This window comes from Muscardinus avellanarius, assembly GCF_963383645.1.
Source record: "Muscardinus avellanarius genome assembly, chromosome: 2".
NCBI classification, from domain to species: Eukaryota; Metazoa; Chordata; class Mammalia; order Rodentia; family Gliridae; genus Muscardinus; species Muscardinus avellanarius.
In genome coordinates this window covers 30,772,877-30,793,086 of record NC_137787.1, presented here as the reverse complement: position 1 = coordinate 30,793,086, position 20,210 = coordinate 30,772,877, and the positions used below count along the sequence as shown (strand labels likewise).

Here is a 20,210-nt window from a genome sequence, read left to right as displayed (position 1 = left end):
ATATGCCAAATGTGGTGCGCCCCTGTAACTAGCTATTTGAGAGGCTGAGGGTAGGAGGATCACAAGTTCAAGGCCAACTTGAGCAAGTTAGCAAGACTGTCTCAAAAATAAAAGGGTGGAGGGTGTAGCTCAATGGTAGAGTGCTTGTATAACACTTGTGAGGAGCCAGGCGCGATGGTACCACTTGTAATCCCAGTACTTGGGAGGCTGAGACAGGATCACAGGTTCAAAACAAGCCTCAGCAACTGAGTGAGACTCTCAACAATGTAGTGTATTTATTTCAAAATAAATAAAATAGAGCCAGGGGTGGCGGTGCATGCTTGTAATCCCAGCATTTAAGAGGCCAAGACCGGAGTATCGCAGTTTGCTGACAGTCTCAGCTATTTATCGAGGCCCTTCAAAACTCAGACCCTGTTTCAAAAATAAAAAGACTAAACAAAATAGGGTTGGGGGTATAGCTTGGGGGTACAGTGCCCCTGTGATCCACCCCCCCAGTACCTAATAAAAATAGAGCTGGGCATGGTGGCACGTGCTTGCAATCCCAGTAATTGGGAGGCTGAGACAGGAGGATTGCAGGTTCAAAGCCAGCCTCAGCAACAGTGAGGCCCTCCACAATTTTAGTGAGACCTTTTCCAAAATAAGAAATAAAATCACGCTGGGGGTATAGTTTTAAGGTAGAATGCTTCTGGGTTTAATCCCCAGAACCAATAAAATAGGGATGGGAGTGTAGCTCAGAAGTAGAATGCCCTGGAGTTCAATACCTAGTACCAAACAAAAGTTTGTGAGGCCCTGAGTTTGTCCCCTAGTACTGCAAAAGACAAAACTGTGTCAAAGGACCAAAAGTAAAAAGCGCAGTTTCTTATGTATTTAGTGATTATATATACACAAGTTCTCTCTCTCTCTCTCTCTCTCTCTCTCTCTCTCTCTCTCTCTCTGATATGGGGGTGGACCCAGGAGCATTCTGAGTTACACTCCTAGCCCTATTTTTATTTTTTTATTTGAAACAAGGCGTTACTAAGTTGCTGAGGGTGTTGCTAAATTCCTGAGGCTGGCCTCTACCCTGCACACTGACCTCAGCCTCCCAAGGGCCAGGATTACAGGCATGTGTGCCACCACGCCCAGTTCCTCTTCTCCTTCTTTACACAGGGTGGATCATACACTGTTCCCAGTAATTAGTATCCTCTTTTGTAGGCAGACATTTAGGTTATTTGAAACTGTGTGTGTAGTGGGGGAGAGGGAATACTGGGGATTGAACCCAGGGGCATTCTACCTCTGAGATACACTACCAGTCCTATTTGTATTATTTGTTTTTTTGTTTGTTTGTTTTGTTTTGTTTTTGGTGGTACTGGGGTTCCTGGAAACCCTTCTACCTCCGGGCTATACTCCCAGACCTATTTTTACATTTTTATTTGGAAACAGGGTCTCCTAAACCAGCGCGCGGCTGGCTTCGAACCTGCGCGATCCTCCTGTCTCTGCCTCCCAAGCGCGGGGATTACAAGCATGCACAACCATGCCCGGCTTGTATTATTTATTTGGAAACAGGGTCTCACTAAGTAGCTGAGGCTGGCTGCAAACCTGTGGTCCTCCTGTCTTAACCTCCTCCCAAGTACTGGGATTACAAGCATGCACCACCATGCCTGGTTTATTTGAAACTTTTGACATATTACACATATATACAAGTTAGTTAATAGATGAATACAAGTTAGTATATATACAAGTTAGTATATCTTCAGGATAAGTAATGTGAAGTAGAAATTATTTCTGGAGTAGTGTTATTTTTTCATACTTGGTGATTATATTTTGTGTTAAGACTCTGCTACATTTTTTTCTTGTAGTACTAGGGATTGAACTCAGATGCTTTCTTTTTACCTTCAAGCTATACCCCCAGCCCTGTTTTGTTTCTTATTTAAAACAGGGTTTCAGTGGCCCCACACTTGGGAGGCTGAGACAGGAGGCTCGCACAGGTTCAAAGCCAGCCTCAGCTATTTAGTGCGGCTCTCAGCAACTTAGTGAGACCCTGTTTGCAAATAAAATATAAAAAAGGTCTGGAAGTATAGCCCAGAGGTAGAAAACCCCTGGGTTTTACCCCTAGTACCACCAAAATAAATAAATAAATAAATAGAAACAGTCTAAGTTAGTGAAACTGGCTTCAGACCTGTGATCCTCCTGTCTCAGCCTCCCACCCAAATACTGGGATTTCAGATACCTGGCTGCTACATTCTTTTTTACTAACTTCTATTGTTTTGTGTATTTTTATACAAATGTCACCATCCACATATTTTTCAAAGAAGAAATATTAGAAGTAGCACAAGTTTTATACAAGATTAAAAAGTAGATAGGTGTCTCTCTCTCAGCAGCTACACTATTTTTCTTTCTTAATCTCCCTCAGAAATAACTATTCTCAGTAATTCATTTATCAATATGTCATCTTTTTTTTTTTTTTCAGGACCGGGGATGAAACCCAGGGGCATTCTACCTCTGAGCTACACCCTCAGCCCGACTTTTTATTCTTTATTTTGTAACGGTCTCACTGAGTTGCAAAGGGCCTAATGCTGGGATTACCACCACGCCTAGCCTTCCATCTTTTGCTTGTTTGTTTGTTGGTTGGTTGGTACTGGGGATGGAACCCAGGGGCTTTCTACTTTAAGGCTATACTCCCAGACCTATTTTATATTTTATTTGGAAACAGGGTCTCACTAAGTTGCTGAGAGCCTAAATAGCTGAGGCTGGCTTTGAACCTGTGCGATCCTCCTGTCTCAGCCTCCCAAGTGTGGGGATTACAAGCGTGCGCCACCACGCCCGGCTCTTCCATATTTTCTAATGTTATTAAAATTTTAAGCCAAGCATGGTGGCACAAGCCCATAATCCCAGTATTTGAGAGGCTGAGTCAAGAGGATCACAGATTCGCAGGCAGCCTCTGGTATTTAGAGAAGCCGTTGGCAACTCAATGAGATCTTGTTTCCAAATAAAAAATTAAAAGAGATCTGGGGGTGTAACTGGGAGGTAGAAGGAACCTTGGGTTTCATCCCCATAACACACACACACACACACACACACACACACACACACCACGTTACCCTTTCCTACTTATAGAAAGAAAAGTGTATTGTGATTTTAAAGTGGAAAAGAAATAAAAATCCTCTAATTTTAAAGTATAACACATTGCTAAGGGCTACCCAGACTTCATTCTATTCACATGTGCTCTAAGAAAACCAATCTCCAGCTTCTATGAGCAGGGCTCTTTGCAGTGACTTGACTCATTCTTGTTGAAGAATTTGAAAGTGCTACTTCTTTCTGGGTGGAGTTCGTAGGAACTATACGATTATTAACTTTCTCTAACACGAAAGTTAACTGAATGTCTTCACACCAACCCCTAAGTCAGGCCCGATATCTCGCTCCACTGGTAATACTGAGTACACTATGGAGTCATTTTTTAAAGTACTTTCAAATTCCAGGCATGGTGGCACACGCCTATAATCCCACTGCTTGGGAGGCTGAAACAGGAGAGTCACAGGTTGGAGCCAGCTTAACCAACTTAGTAAGATTCTCAGCAACCTAGTAAGACCTTGTTTCAAAACAAAAAAGAATAAAAAGGGTTGTGGGTGTAGCTTGGAGGTAGCCCCTGGGTTCAATCCCTGCACTATCAAAACAAAAAAAAACAAAAAAAAAAAAAAACCCAGTACTTTAAAGTTTTGTTAAGAACTAGTAAAAAGTATTTCCCATAAACTGAAAGTATAGCAGTTAAGGGGTGGGTGCATAGCTCACTGGTAGCACAGGAGCCTAACATGCATAGTTCAATTCTTAACTATTCTGAACTGGTTCAGTTCTGAGTACATAAAAAAAAGTTAAAAATATAGCAATTAAATGATATAAATTGATGGAGGAGACACATAAATGTATGTGATTTTGTTATTGAGAGTACGCTTTGGGTATTTTTTGTTGTTGCTATCTCAGCCTCCCTACTGGGATTACACAGGGGTGCTTGCTTTGTTATTCCAATATCCCTGACAATATATTTCTCCCTTACCTTGGGCAAGGAGAAACAAATCAGAGAAATTAGGTAATTTAATAAGGTAACTCATCTGTAAAGGAACCTGTTTTTCATGAGTCGGTGTTTATTACGCTCTCTTTACCAACATGGTTTTTTTTTGTTTTGTTTTTGTTTTGGGTGGTACTGGGGTTCCTGGAAGCCCTTCTACCTCCAGGCTACACTCCCAGACCTATTTTTACATTTTTATTTGGAAACAGGGTCTCCTAAGCCAGCGCGCGTGGCTGGCTTCGAACCTGCGCAATCCTCCTGTCTCAGCCTCCCAAGCGCGGGGATTACAAGCGTGCGCCACCACGCCCAGCTACCAACATGGTATTATGTTAACACTTGAAATACAAAATAGAAGGTATGATCCTGGTGTTCTTAGAGCATAATTTGCTAAAATACTATGTTCCAGACAATATGGTTATTTTGCCCTAAAATAATTTTGTGTTCAGTTAATTTAGGTAAAGTCAGTGTTGTGGTGGATTAGAATTCTGATTCTTTCTTACAAAAGAATTAATGTTCTGTTGGACACAGGTAACAATAGTAGCAAGGCTTTAGGTAGCACTACTGTGAACTAAAACAAACCACCTTAAGAGAGATCTGCTTAGAAAACAAGAGCATTCTTTCATGTAGAGTTCTAAGCCTCTATTTTAACATAGCATCTTGGAAACAGTATCTCCTGTTGATTAGGGGAAAAATTACTGATACACACTAGATCACTTAAGTGCCTCACTGTTTAAAGATAACAAGCAATTCAGTGAGAGCCAAGGCTTATAAGTTTTGGCCTTGGTTTCTCTTTCTTAACTTGAGGACAACACACACACACACTTAAAATGAACATTTTTCCCATAATTCATACCTTTAACATGAGGAAACCGTACGTCATGACTTTGCTGGTATTTATGGTGGACACTGGTGTGCTACTCAGATATGGGCTCTCCCTCCTCCCGCCCCTGCACACATCTCTTAAGGTGCTCACTTCCCTGGCTCCTGGAGTGGTGGTGGCTAATGACTCAGCTGCGTCCCTCTCCAGGTACCCTCAATGGAGTCCTCCCTTCCCTACTCTGTTCTACAAAAAGAACATGCAAGGGAAAAAAAATCAGGGATAGTTAATTGTGTAAGTAAAAATCAAGTGATTTTTCTTGGCTTTGGTTTTGGAACGTGCTACAGGCCAGGTTTCCTGGGGAAAGAGAGAGGTGGAGATGTGGGTTCAGAAAGTTTAAATAGGAAGGCTCCAAGATCCACAGCCTGACAAGCGAGAGAGGCAGCCAGGAGAGGCCCCGCTGATTCCGTACAGCCGGGGCGTCCCTGAAGTCGGACCAAATGGAAGCGAGGGGCGGCCTTTCTACCTGGAGCAAATCAGCCCCTGCTCTGGTTCAACAAGGACAATTTTAGTTACTGTTTTCATTCTAAGCAACAAGCAGAAACATGCCTGACCTCTTGAGGAGGAATGAGCTAAAACTTTTCTGTGTGTGTGTGCGCGCCATTTAGTGTGTTGTTAGGCGAAAACACAAAGAAATAGCTAAAAATCCATGAGAAATGGCAAAGCAGGAGGTTTGAAGAAGATAACTTATTCCAGTTTAAGACATTAGGTGCTTTCAAAAAATTAACTAAAATTTTACTTTTCCTATCCTAACCATGAAATGAAGCCAAAAAGCATAACATGAGATCTCCCCCCAAAAAACTCACATCCTAATCTCAAATAAGCAAAAAAATCTAAATGGGGCAAAAGATTTCAATAACACTGATAGCTCACGGGATGCTTGTTGAACTTCTTGTTTTTATATTCAGATTAGAAAGCTAAGATAAACCATACATATATATATAATGTCAGAATGGGCTTATGATAAATTGCATCATTCAACATCACCAAAACAAGCTCACTAGTCTAGAGACCGCTGGATCAGCCCTTTGTCACATCACCAGTAAAGACTGTTTACAAGGGAGGAGCACAGGACACGGAAACAACGCAAAGCAAAGCCGCACACGTTCCTTTAATGTCAAATGAATTCCTGAGTGAGTGAGTAAAACGTGACCAGAAGTCCCAGCAGTGGGACAGAGCACTGCTCTTTTTCCAACTACACAAGTGCTTTGTCCCTTGTGAGCCTGTGGCTAGACACAGCCGCGCAGTGTGCAGGAAGCCCTTGCATAAATGTGCCAGATTGCGAGTCCAAGACCTCGACCATCATTCTCAATGCCGCGTTCTATGAAGTGCAGCCGACTAGAAGTCCTCCCTCTGGCTCTTCTTCTGTGCTTTGTAAATATGTACATCTTTCTCAGGATCATAGTGAACCTTGTTCACCGTAAACTGCTTCTCCAACATGGCTAAAAAGTTCTTATCCCGTTCATAGCGGAGGCGGCAAGCTAAAAGAATCACAGAGTGGTTGCTACAGAGATGTTCCAGGGTTCGAAGAAGATCTGTGAATGTTTCTTCTAAATATATGATATCAGCTCCGAGGATCAGGTCAAATTCTCCAGGTGAAAAACTCCCCAAATTTTGTCCCCAAGTGAGCTCCTTAACAACAGCCTTGGGTTGGATGTGGGGAGGTAAGTTGGCTTGCACATTGGACTTGAGAAATTCTAATGCTACTTTTCGATCCGTGATAGTCACATGAGCACCTATGAAATAGAACAAGGAAAAAGTGATGTGCACATCAGTATAACTGTAGTGGAGAGAGATCAAGTTAAACATCGAGCAGACCTAAATATTTCACCTGATAGGATGCAACAGCCTTCATGGGCGCTTGTAATGAATCAAAACAATGCCTGCACCTGCTGTTTGCTGAAACCATGCCTATAAATTGCAGAGGCACCAAGTGGCACAGGCTGATGCTTCTGGAATCTGCAAACGGAGCCGGGCCACTCATCACAAGTTTCTACCACTGTCCTTCATTAGGTCATGACCTTTATGTCAGCAGGCCTCAGAGTAAGATGGGATTTAAGAATAAAAACTCTGGGAGCAGAACATTAACACAATACACAAAACAGGGAAAGTCTGTTTTGTGGGGTTAAGGTTTTTTTTCTTTTTTCTTTTTTTGCTCGTCTGGGAATGGAACTCAGGGGCATTCTACCTCCAAGCTACACCCCCTGCCCTATTTTTTATTCTTTATTTTTAAACAGGGTCTCACTGAGTTGCAAAGAGCCTCACTAAGTAGCGAGGCTGTCCGCGAACCGAGATCCTCCAGTCTCAGCCTCCCAAATGCTGGGATTACAAGCGTGAGCCACCACGCCCGGCTTGGGGTTATGGTTTTAAAAAGAACCATAGAAGAGAAAGACTGGCTACTGATGGAGCCTATCCATCTCTCTTCAAGCTGCTTGGAAGCAGCCAATCTGAATGTGTTTACGTAGTCATATACAATGACTAAAAACATGGGATACTAAAAATTAATTACTGTATAGTCCTAAAGTAGAGTAAGTTAAAATGCCAGAGTCAGCAAGGCGTGGTGGTGCACGCTTGTAATCCCAGCATTCGGGAGGCTGAGACTGGAAGATTGTGGTTGGCGGACAGCCTTGGCTACTTACTGAGGCTCTTCGGAACTCAGTGAGACCCTGTTTCAAAAATTAAAAAAAAAAAAGTCTAAAAAATAGGGCTGGGGGTATAACGCAGAGGTAGAATGCCCTGGGTTTCATCTCTAGTCTCTAGTACCAAAAAAAAAAAAAAAAAAAGCCGGAGTCAAGTGCTTTTCTACGTGTGGTGTGGAGAATGAAGGCAGCAATATTTTTTTTTACTTATTTATATGTGGAACATGTTGAAAATTGTGTACATTTAGGAAGGCGGCAATACTTATCAGTCTGCTTCTTGTGAGTTGTCAGGTGAACTGTAAGGTCTAGGGTTTTTTTCTAACTGATGTGAGAACAGACTGAACTGTGGTTCCCCTTGAGGTGAAGTAACCATGGGTCAGCCCCAATGTGACTCAGCTACAAAAAGTGGTTTGTGCCCCAGAAATTCTGAAATTTAAAACTGCATTTCATTCTTTCATAAAAGAACTTCTCATCTGCATCTTTTTTCAGTGTCTGATCTTCTACAGAATTCCAGACCAGCTGTTGTCAATATCATTCCAGTGGTACCTTCTGCCCAGTGCTTTTTTTTTTTTGGGGGGGGGGAGGAGTACTGGGGATGGAACCCAGTGGCCTTCTATCTCCAGGCTACACCCTCAGACCTACTTATTTGGAAACAGAGTCTCGCTAGGTTGCTGAGAATCTCACTAAGCTGCTGAGGCTGGCTTCGAACCTGTGATCCTTCTGTCTCAGCCTCCCAAGTACTGGCGTTACAAGTGTGCACCACCACATCCGACCATGTTTCTTATCTTGACATGTAACATTTGACAATGATAGCCCCAAAGGGACACAGATGAAAATGCTCCCAGTCTTAGATTTTTACCAGCCTGGATCTACTACTTTGGTTATTCATTGCTAAACAGTGTGCTACCGGTGAGCAGAATTCAATAATAATTTTCATCCTTTCTGATAAAATTATATGAGGCCTTTTTCTGGTTTGACTTAGATCTCTTTATCTCTTTAGTTTTTTCTTTTATTTTGAGACAAGGTCTTGCTATGTTGCCCAAGCTGGCCTCAAACTCCTGGGCTCGAGCAATCCTCCTGCCTTGGCCTCCTGAGTAGCGAGGACTACAGGGCCGTGCCACTGTGCCTGGCTGTCTCTGCATGTTCTGACAGTGCTCCAAAGAGCACTCTGCTGGCCGCACTGGGCTGATCGTCCCTTCCACATTCATTTTAATAGCTTTTCTCATTCTTGTCTCGGGAGTTTTGGAGGCTACTTCTCACATGTTAAGTGTTCCAGGCAAAGTTTGAATAGGATCTTAATGTCAGTTAACCATTCCCCCAGTACACCCATCATTTCTACCAACATCTAAATGGCTGCCATCAGGCAGGGAACAAAAACCCACAACCTCGCGGAGCTTATCTTCACATGAGGAGGTAGGCAATAAGATTTTTTTCCCCTCAAAGTAGAATATCCAGTATGTTAGTTGTTGGTATGAGATAAGGGGAAAAAAGTAAAGCAGGAAATCAAGGTATTAAAATGTCAAGAAGTAACGTAAGTGGGTATAGGATTTTAGATTAGGGAGATAGAGAAGGCCTCACTGGGAAGGTGACTTGGGGGACTTGAGGGAGAGAGTAGATATCTGAGTATGTACAGAAAGGGCAGGGGGCATTCTTGGCAAGTACAAATGCTTGGGGGCAGGCAAGCAGGCCAGTGTGGCCGGAGCAGTGAACCATGAACAAAGGCAAGCCAGGCGTGGGGTGCACACCTGCAATCCCAGAACCTGGGAGGCTGAGACAGGAGGGTTGCAAGTTGGAGACCAGCCTCAGCAACTTGGCAAGACTCTGTTTCAACACAAAAAAATGACATAGTGCTGGGGTGCAGCTGCCCAGAGGTAGAATGCCCCTGGGTTCAATCACCAGTATCAAGAAAGAAGAAAGAAAGAAAGAAAGAAAGAAAGAAAGAAAGAAAGAAAGAAAGAAAGAAAAGAGAAGAAAGAAGACAAAAAACCTTTTCTTTGGAGTTGAGGCCAGAGAAGTCATGAGGAGGAAAGGCAATCATTGAGGGCCTCAAGAGTCATGTTTTAAAAGATGCTGGTTTTCACGGAGATGGAGAGGCACTGAGAAGCGCTGAGCAGTACGCGTGGGTTTGGCCAGGCGCGGTGGCACACGCTTGGAATCCCTGTATTTGGGAGACTGAGGCAGGAGGCTCGAAGGTTCACTGTCTGCCTCAGCCACTTAGGTGAGGCCCTCTGCAACTTAGTGAGATCTTGTTTTCAAATAAAAAATAAAATAGGTCTGGAGGTGTAGCTCGAAGGTAGAATGCCCCTGAGCTCAATCCCCAGTACCACACAAAAAAAAGAAGTGTAAGTAGGTTTTAACAGAACGTCCAGCAGTGGGCAAGGCCTGAAATAAAGACGCAGTGGCGGCCCCTGGGCGGCAGGTGAAGGGTCCCAGTGGCTCGCACCTTCTGCAACGAAACCCTCCATGGCCCAGGGAGGCTCTGTAGCCTCCGCTCTCCTGACGCCCGTGGAATCCCTCCCTCACTGCTCACCGGGGCCACTCCCCGCATGTGCGTCCCTGCACACACAGCTCCATCCGTGGCTTTGTTTTTCTCTTTGCTTGCTTGGGGTGGGAAGTATGGAGGCCATCTTCAGTCAGTCTTTTAACCTGCTGGGTTTCCTTTACACCCCTTTCCCCCCGCAGGGTAGGGAAGAAACGGGTCATTTATCCAACAGCTTCCCGCAGTCTGGGTCTTGCTGACTCCATCATTTGTGGAGTTTGGTGTGTGCCTCCGTCCTCGCACCTCCTATACACTGTGTGGTTTGAATTTGACTTTTGAGTTGGGGGCTATTTCAGAGGTAGTAGTAAATTCTTTATCAAGAGGTACATAACGAGCCAGGCATGGTAGTGCACTCTTATAATCCCAGTGTTTGGGAAGCAGAGACAGGAGAATCACAGGTACACAGCCAGTCTCAGCTACTTAGTGAGGCCCTCCTTGACTTAGTGAGACCCTGTTTCTAAATAAAAAATAAAAAATAGGGCTGGGAAGCCGGGCGTGGTGGCGCACGCTTGTAATTCCAGCATTTGGGAGGCTGAGACTGGAGGATCACAGTTCACGGACAGCCTCAGCTACTTAGTGAGGCCCTTTGCAACTCAGTGAGACCCTGTTTCAAAATGAAGAATAAAAAATAGGGCTGAGGGTGTAGCTCGGAGGTATAATATCCCTGGGTTGCATCCCAGTACTGAAAAAAAAAAAAAAGGGCTGGAGTATAGCTCAGATGGAGAATACCCCTGGGTTCAATCCCCAGTACTGGAAAAAAAAAAAAAAGAGGTACGAGGTACGTAACATTTAATAGGCTCTATTTTTGTGCCATGAGCAGCCATTGAGCCTAGTGCCCAAATTCTTAGTTTATTATATCTTTTTGCATTTGTTGAGAAATTTCTATAAAGAGAAGTGTGAACCAGGCCTGGTGGCACATGCCTATAATCTCAGTACGTGGGAGGCTGAGACAGGAGGATTTGAGGTTCAACTTAGTGAGACTCTGTTTTAAAATAAAAAAAGAGAAAATAGGAATGATGGTATAACTCAGAGGTAGAATACCCCTAGGTTCAATCTCCAGTACCCCCCACACACACATACACACACAGTGAGAAAGAGAAAGAAAGAAGAAGTTTGGTTACTCATTTTATTTTATTTATTTTTGTGGTACTGAGGGTGGAACCCAGGGGCTTTCTATCTCCCAGCTATATTCCCGGACCTATTTTATACTTTATTTGGAAACAGGGTCTCATTAAATAACTGAGGCTGGCTTCGAACCTGTGCGATCCTCCTGTCTCAGCCTCCCAAGTGCTAGGATTACAAGCCTGCGCCACCACGCCCGGTTGGTTACTCATTTTATATAGTAATATTTGAATAGAAAAGGCAGGATTTTGCTTCTCTATCCCCTTTCATAAACCAGATTTCAAAATAAAGAGCTGCTTTCTCAACATCCTCCAGTGATAACCAATCAGGTTTATTTTGTTGCGGTGAACTCACAGAGTAAACATACTTGATGTATTTGAATCCACTAAAGTTACCATTGTTGCGACTCAAATTGCCCCACTGTTTTGCCAGCGGCCTCTGAGACAAACCCTAGTCATCTCTGAAAGCTTCCTCACCATCCTGTACAACAAGCCACTCCAGGGCCATCTTCTGCATTCCCTGCCACAGACCTAGACGCAGCCACACAGGTTTACGTTACTTATTCCGTTAAGATGGGAGAAGTGACAGCAGGGCTGCTGATGCGACCAATGAGGAGACAGGGAGAACAGAATCGAGGAGACAGGAGCAACTTCGCCGCGCAGATGGTGTGACAGGATCTGAGGCACAGGCGGGGAACGAGCCTCAGACAGCAGACCCCAATTGGAGCAATGAGAGGAAAGGCAGGGCCGGTGAGTCCAGGCGCGGGTGGGTGCAGAAGCTCTCCTCAGCTTGCTTCAGTCTTTTCTGTGAAAGTAGACTGGTCCTTAGCTGAGAGAGTAGAGAAAGATGGGGCTTGGGAGGAAGAACGTAAAACTGTCACTCAGTGGAGTCAGACAGCACATAGAGAGGGAATGCCTGGCAGCATCAGGAAACTCGTTGAGTGTTCTGTGGCCCACGCTTCTAATCCCAGTATTCGGGAGGCTGAGACAGGAGGACCGCAGTTCGCGGACAGCCTCAGCTACTTAATGAGGTTCTTTGCAATTCAGTGAGGCCCTGTTTCAAAATAGAGAGCAAGCTGGGTATGGTGGCGCACACTTGTAATCGCAGCACTCGGGAGGCTGAGACCAGAGGAACACAGTTCTTGGACAGCCTCAGCTACTTAGCGAGGCCCTTCGCGAACCTTCGCGAACCAGTGAGACCGTTTCAAAAAATAAAAAAAGATTGCCAGGCGTGATGGCGCATGCTTGTAATCCCCACGCTTGGGAGGCCGAGACAGGAGGATCGCGCTGGTTCAAAGCCAGCCTCACTGGCTTAAGAGACCCTGTTTCCAAATAAAAAATATATCCAAATAGGTCTGGGACTGTAGCCTGAAGGTTGAAGGGTTCCATCCCCAGTACCACCAAAAAAAAAAAAAAAAGACTAAAATATAGAACTGGTGGTGTAGCTAAGGTACAGTGTCCCTGGGTTCCATCCCTAGTACAGGAAAAAAAAAAAAAAAAAAAAAAAAAAAAAACCATACAGTATTAAAAAAAAAAAATAGGGCTGGGGGTGTAGCTCGGAGATAGAATGCCCCTGGGTTCCATCCCTAGTACCGAAAAAAAAAAAAAAAAAAGAAGAATTTAGAGTGAGACCCAGTGGCTGAGCTCCCTCCTGCCGCACTGACTGGGGCCAGTGCAGGCCTGGGCCAGCGGCTACGGCTACGGTATGGAACCCAGCTGGACTCATTGAGGTGACACAAGGAAGGGTGTGGTGCTGATGATGTGTGATGATGTGATAAATACCCTGGGCAAGGAGGAAGGGAAACAGGACTTAGTTCTTAAAAAACTCAGTAAAAAAAAAAAGCTGGGCGTGGTAGTGCACGCTTGTAATCCCAGCGCTTGGGAGGCTGAGACAGGATGATCATACAGGTTCGAAGCCAGCCTCAGCTACTGAGTGAGGCTCTCAGCAACTTAGTGAGACCCTGTTTCCAAATAAAATAGAAAATAGGTCTGGGAGTATAGCCCGGAGGTAGAAAAGCCAGTTCCATCCCCAATACCACCAAAAAAAAAAAAAAAAAAAACTCAGTAAAGATGGAATCAATAAAACATCCTTTTATGGGAAAAGGATGCATGAACATGTTATCACTTTTAGTTTAGGTTTTAAAAGTAACACTTTAATTTATTCAAACATTCAAGTACACGTGACATGCTTAGAGACACAAAGATTAGTGAGAAAGCTCAGAGTCGGGGCGGGGTGGGGAGACACGTACACATGCCTGTGGGCAGTTGGGAGGCAGACTCCTAGGAATCCGGGTGTACACAGAAAACCAAGTGTCAGAGGAGAAACCCTCCCTGAGGAGCAGAGGTCAAAGGAAGGGAGATCTGTGCTTACAGCAAGGATGCAGCATGAACCAGGGAGGGGGTGGAGGATGGGCAAAGCAAGGTGCAAGCCAGGCACTAGCGACGCCGAGGGTCAGGCGGGACAGGACTGCAAAGACCCAGCCACGAGAAGGCGCAGGATCGCTTAAAAGCATGCCATCCCATCAAGTTCACCCCCCCACCACCATACTCCTCAGTACTGGGGATTGAACCCAGGAACATCTATCTCTAAGCTATGCCTCCAGATTTTCTTGTTTTTTGAGGGTCTGGGGATGGAACCCAGGGGCATGTGACCTCTGAGCTATACCCCCTGCCCTATTTTTTATTATTTAGTTTGAAACAGGGTCTCACTGAGTTGCAAAGGGCCTCACTAAGTAGATGAGGCTGTCCGCGAAGTGATCCTCTGGTCTCAGCCTCCTGAATGCTGGGATTACAAGCATGTGACACCACGCCCAGGTCTCAGAAATTTTTATTTTTTATTTTGAAATAGGGTCTCGCTAAGTTGCTGAGACTGGCCTTGAACCTGCAATCCTCCTATCTCAACCTCCTATGTACTGAGATTACAGGCCTGCAATGGGCGCCACTGTGCCTGCCCATTGGGTTCACCTTTGAGACGGACTCTCTGATAGTTGTTGAACAAGTGGATTTGAGAAGACAAAGAACAAATGTGACGGTCAGATGGGAGGATGATGAGAGCCCAAACCAGGGGTGGGAATGGAGAGGAAGGAAAAGACTGGAGAAATAGCTGAAAGAGTGGGTGGGGCTCAGGGTAGCCGGGGGCAGGGGAGTCAAGGGGTTGGCCCAGTGATGCCAACTTAAAACAAGGGAGGAAGAAGAGTTTGGGCAGAGGAGACCATTCAAGATTTAACATGTCATTTGAGGTGGTGAGAATTAGCCAGGAACAGTTAGTTATCCAGCTTTCAGTTAAAGTACAAAAGTCAAAAGTTCAGTGGAGAAATAGACTAGAATTACGGAGAAGTCAAAGTCAATTTCCCTCCTGAGTGTTATATTTTAAGGCAGTAGTTCCTAAGCTTGGTCAGCCATCACATGACATAAGAAGCTTTTAGAATCCAGATCCTCTGACTCCAAACCAACCTACAGAATCCTGTCTTCAGGATGGGATACATTTCTTCCATAAACTTTTCCCAGGTTTGAGAGCTAGAACTGGATTGAGATTCTAACCACAATCCATTGGCTGTGTGCCCCTGGGCCAATGACCTCTGTGAGCTCTTCCCTTCACCACTGGAAGAGAACGACATTAAGTCACGTCTCCACACCGTGCAGAGTCAACTGGGACAACAGAGATTAAAAGCACAGGCCTCCTCCCAGGACACAAGTCTCATCACCCTAGATTAATATTCTGCAGAGCACGTCCACTTTTGTTGGGTGTAATTTCACTCTCCCCTTCTCCCTAGACTCAGAACATGGGCTTCAGGAGACACTCTGCCTGCCTGTTTACTACTCATCCACCAGGTACTCGGTAGGTCCTCTCGGAATTCGGAAATAAAAGACCATGATTACACTAAAAATACTTTCCAAAGGGGAACAATCCATTCCTGTAAAATGGTTCAAAATCACTACCTGTTTAATTAATGCTATTTCTATTTTAAGAGGTCTTTTTCTTTTCTTTTTCTCTTTTTTTCTTTTTTTTTTTTGGTGGTACTGGGGTGGAACCCAGAGGCTTTCTACCTCCATCATCCTGTCTCAGCCTCCCAAGCGCTAGGATTACAAGCGTGCGCCACCATGCCCGGCTTTTCTTTTCTTTTCTTTTCTACTGGGATTTAAACCCAGGAGCATTCTACTGCTCAGTTACACCCCAGCCCCCCCTTTTTTTTTTTAAACAAGGCCTCACTAAGTTACCACTCACTGTCTTCAAACCTTCCATCCTCCTCTCTCAGCCTCCCAAGTACTGGGAATACAGACATGTCCACCATGCTTGGCTAATTGGTACCTACTTGTTGTAGTGTGTATGGTACTGGAAGGTGAAACCCAGGAGCATTCTACCTCCGAGTTACACCCCCTAGCCCTATTTTTTTTTTTTTTCTTGCGGCACTGGGGATGGAACCCAGGGTCATTCTACTTCTAAGCTACACCCCTAGTCCTATTTTTTAGTCTTTTTTATTTTTTGAAACAGGGTCTCACTGAGTTGCAAAGGGCCTTATTAAGTAGCAGAGGCTGTTCGTGAACGGCGATCCCCTGGTCCCCACCTCCCAAATGCTAGGATTACAAGCATGCGCCACCACGCCTGGCTTGGTATTTCCTTTTAACCACCACCACTGCATAAATTACCCAGCAGATTTTGGAAAGTAACTACTCAGCAGAAAAAAAAAAATGAGTATTATATACGGTATCTTAGAAGCTGGTCTATTCTTGTCATTGGGGAGCCTGCACTGTATGAGTCAGAAGTTGTAGAAAGAAGTCCACAGTGAATAATAAAAATAATAATAAATGTTAAAAATACTCTAGGCCTAAATTTTGCCTGTATGCCAAACCAAAACAACAAAATGACAGACACTGATTATCAATCCACAATGGTATAGTTAAAACAATTTCTTAAAATATCAGTACAAACTCTAGAGGGGCTGGTCCTCCCTGAAAGAGAAAAACTAGCAGTTTCTTCAGCAAAGAAGGAATGAAAACTGCTGTTCTGCCCAACCCACAGGGTTAAGCCCTACTGTAGATAGGTTTAAGCACCTTAAACTCAAAACCACATACTTGGACTAATCACCCTGAAATAAAAAACCCCTTAAGATCATATCACCATATCATCGTAGACGAAAGGGGGCAAGGCATAGAGAGAGGAGAGATTAGCCTGTTAGTGTCTGGAGCTAAGAGTACCAGCAGCTAGCCCAGAGCACATACGCACAGGGAAAGAAATTAACCCAGAAGTGGGAAAAACCAACCATGGGGTTTGTGCTAAGAAAACAAACAAACAAAAAGAAATGACAAACACTGATGTCAACCCAGAACAACAGAGTTAATACAAATGCACATCTCCACGAGAGCCGCTCACACTCACCCAGCAGGGCAGCCACTATGCCCACCAGCCCTGTGCCAGCACCCAGCTCCACCACCGAGCAGCCGCTGAGCTCCACGGCGCCCATCTCCAGATACGTGGAAAGAACAACGGCCTGAGTCAAAACACAGTGTGCGCGTGATTAAAGTCAGCGATGCTTCAGAAGCCCTGGGGGTCTGGGTGGGCAACCCGCGGGCAGGAAGAAGCTACATACGGGCCCCTTTCCCCTACGATGCGCACTTCACAGTTCAACAACACAGGCTCAGCTGCTGCCGCTGCTGCCGGGTAGCCTCCCGGAGCAGGCACAGATGAGGTGGACCCAAAGTCCCCAACAGGGGCCCACAAGCCAGCTAGGGGCCTGCTGAATCTGGGAAGCTGAATTTTTTTTTTTCCTGTGTTGTAGTACTTTTACGCTGAGATTTACAAAACTATTCCGAAGAAATTGCTATCAACAATCTCTGTAATTTTTTTTCCAGTACCATTAATGGAACCCAGGAGCATTTTACCTCTGCACTACACCTCCAACCCTACTGTTTACTTTTTATTTGAAACGGGGTCTCAATAAGTTGCAGAGGACCTCAGTAAGTAGCTGAGGCTGGCAGCACACCAACGACCTTCCTGTCTCCGCCTCCCAAGTCCTGAGATTATAAATGTGCACCACCAGGCCTGGCAATATGATTTTGTTTAAGGCGGTGTCCAGTTCCTAAAGCAAGCTCAGGCCAGGGGCCTTCGCCATATGTTTTGGGCACCAGAAACAAAGTTTTGACTGAAGTTTTGGAACTCATAATTAGCATGCGCTTCCAAATCCTAGAAAAAGAGTTGCATAATGGCATACATAATGCTTTACCATGATTTGTTTTCATAACCACATACAAATAACATAATTTAGGAGGCATCCCACTCATTATTATTATTTGTCTTTATTGTTTATTATGGGAAGGATTTTCATATAGTTACTTGGGACTGGATTCCTAGAAGTGGTTGTCATTACTGGGTTAGAACACATTAGTATTTTTATTCCGACGTGTTTTTCTAACATCTCGAATGCAACATTAAGTCCGTAGCACTATAATTTATGCCAACCATTTATTCAGCACCAATTGAGCTCCCTCCCTGGCAAGAGTCCTAGGTGTGGTGGTATAGGACATGTCACCATCCTCAAGAGGCACAACAGTGCTGGAAGAGGAAAACATGGATTTATCATTTTTGCCATCATTTTGTAACTATGGAAAACTTAAAGGAAAAGCACCATGTTCATTTTGGGCTCTGTCACGTCACATATTTTCTGTGCAGTATTTTAGACTGCCTGACGTAAGGAGAGTCCAAAGCAACCAGGTCCTGCTCTCTTACCAGCAAATCATTTTGCTTCCTCAGCTTTCAGTGACCAGCCATTGTAATCCCAGCAATTGGGAGGCTGAGACAGGAGGATCGCACAGGTTCGAAGCCAGCCTCAGCTACTTAGTGAGGCTCTCAGCAAATTAGTGAGACCCTGTTTCCAAATAAAATAGAAAATAGGTCTGGGAGTATAACCCGGAGACAGAAAAGCCCCTGATTCCACCCTCAATACCACAAAAAATAAAAAAGAAAATAAAATGTATGGGGCAGGGGTTTGGGGAAAGACTGAGAAGGGTTTGGGGATGTTAAAATGTTTCAAAATTGAGGTGATGGCTACACCACTCTGAATATACTAAAAAAGTAAATTCAGTGCACTGGATTTGTACACTTTAATATGGGAGGTGCATGGTACGTGAATTATATTTCAGTAAAGCTATTTTTTAAAATAAAACCAGGGAGGCTGACACAGGAGGATCGTGGTTTGTGGACAGCCTAAGCTACTACTTAGTGAGGCCCTTTGCAACTGAGACCCTGTTTTAAAATAAATAGTAAAAAAATAGGGCTGAGGCCAGGCGTGGTGGCGCACGCTTGTAATCCCAGTGCTTGGGAGGCGGAGACAGGAGGATCACGCAGGTTTGAAGCCAGCCTCGCTGGCTTAAGAGACCCTGTTTCCAAATTAAAAACTATAAAATAGGTCTGGGAGTGTAGCCCGGAGGTAGAAGGGTTTCCAGGAACCCCAGTGCCACACACACACATACACACACACACACACACACACACACACACACACACACACAAAATAGGGCTGGGGTGTAGAATGTCCCTGGGTTCCATCCCCAGTACCACAATAATAATAATAATAATAATAATAATAATAATAATAATAAATAATAATAATAATAATAAAATAGAAGTAAACAAATAAAATAAAAACCAGTCTTATGATTAAGTGCGGATGTTTTCAAAGTCTCTCTGGGGCTTACTTACCGCATCCCAAACCACAGCTGCGACTCCCAGTTGCCTCCAGTCCTGTCGGATCTGGATCGTGTGGTTTGCAAAGGAGAAGGCAGCAAGAGGCTTGTGAAATTTCTGGAGCCCCATCTCAGCGGTCCCTTCATAGGGCACCAGGGCCATTTCGTCTGAGCCCCGCCCTTTACTGAGACCTGCCATGCAAAAGAAGCCTGGGTGACACTTTGGCGGGAAATTGCATTCTCTCTTAAGTAGCTACACATCATTTTAAAGCTGTCTTAAAAAAAAAAAAACGAACCGAGTTGGGAGATGTCTAATTCATTTAGCATGGGTCTTGCTCCAAGTCTTAGAGGAAGTGAAATTTGGCTCTGAACGGCTATCTTTGGGCAAAAACACACCCAGAATGTTCAGAGTTCTGTAGGAAGCCCCACAGTCTCCACGGTCGGCACTGCGGGGGATGCCAAGCCTCAGCCCCGCCCAGCAGGCTTGGTCAGGGCTGGGGTCCGCTACCTTGCATAGTGACCACGATGGAATGGAACCTCCCTCCGACCGGTGTTAACGGTTTATCCTGCTTTATGACACCAGCCGGATCGACACGGTGGACGATGTACCATCTCCTGAGACGGGGAGTCGACGATACCCGTGGAGTCGGGCCTCACAAGGAACGCTCCTGGGTTGGGGTGAACGGGACCCCACACCTACAGGGCCAGGCTGGGGTGAACAGGACCCCACACCTACAGGACCAGGCCTGGGGTGGATAGGACCTCACACCTACAGAGCCAGGCTGGGGTGGACGGGACCCCACACCTAGGGGGCCAGGCTTGGGTGGACGGGACCCCACACCTACAGAGCCAGGCTGGGGTGGACGGGACCCCACACCTACGGGGCCAGGCTGGGGTGGACAGGACCCCACACCTACGGGGCCAGGCTGGGGTGGACGGGACCCCACACCTACAGGACCAGGCTGGGGTGAACGCGACCCCACACCTTCGGGGCCAGGCTGGGGTGGACAGGACCCCACACCTACGGGGAGCAGGGGGGCCAGGCTGGGGTGGACGGGACCCCACACCTACGGGGCCAGGCTGGGGTGGACGGGACCCCACACCTACCGGGCCAGGCTGGGGTAGACCCCGCGCACAGGCGCCAGGGCTGGCGCGGGGGCCTCTCGGCCGCACCCCGCTGAGCCAAGCCTCCCGGCGCAGGGGCCCGAGGGACACCGGCGGGCGCCGCTACCCGGGTACTTACGCCGCCCGGACGCCCACTCCGCACCCAGACCGCTGGCGGAAGCCCGGCCTTGACCAGCCCCGGAGGCGGGAG

General features: G+C 45.6%; 1 protein-coding gene across 1 annotated transcript; it reads right to left on the bottom strand.

The window, feature by feature from the left end:
* Positions 1–6,254: 6,254 nt before the first annotated feature.
* METTL21A (methyltransferase 21A, HSPA lysine) lies at positions 6,255–19,058 on the bottom strand (the record flags this gene model as incomplete). Its single annotated transcript, XM_080689337.1, has 3 exons — positions 6,255–6,652; positions 16,593–16,704; positions 18,912–19,058. 3 exons carry the CDS (start codon positions 19,056–19,058, stop codon positions 6,255–6,257), a joined length of 657 nt encoding a protein of 218 aa, XP_080545463.1.
* Positions 19,059–20,210: the final 1,152 nt, after the last annotated feature.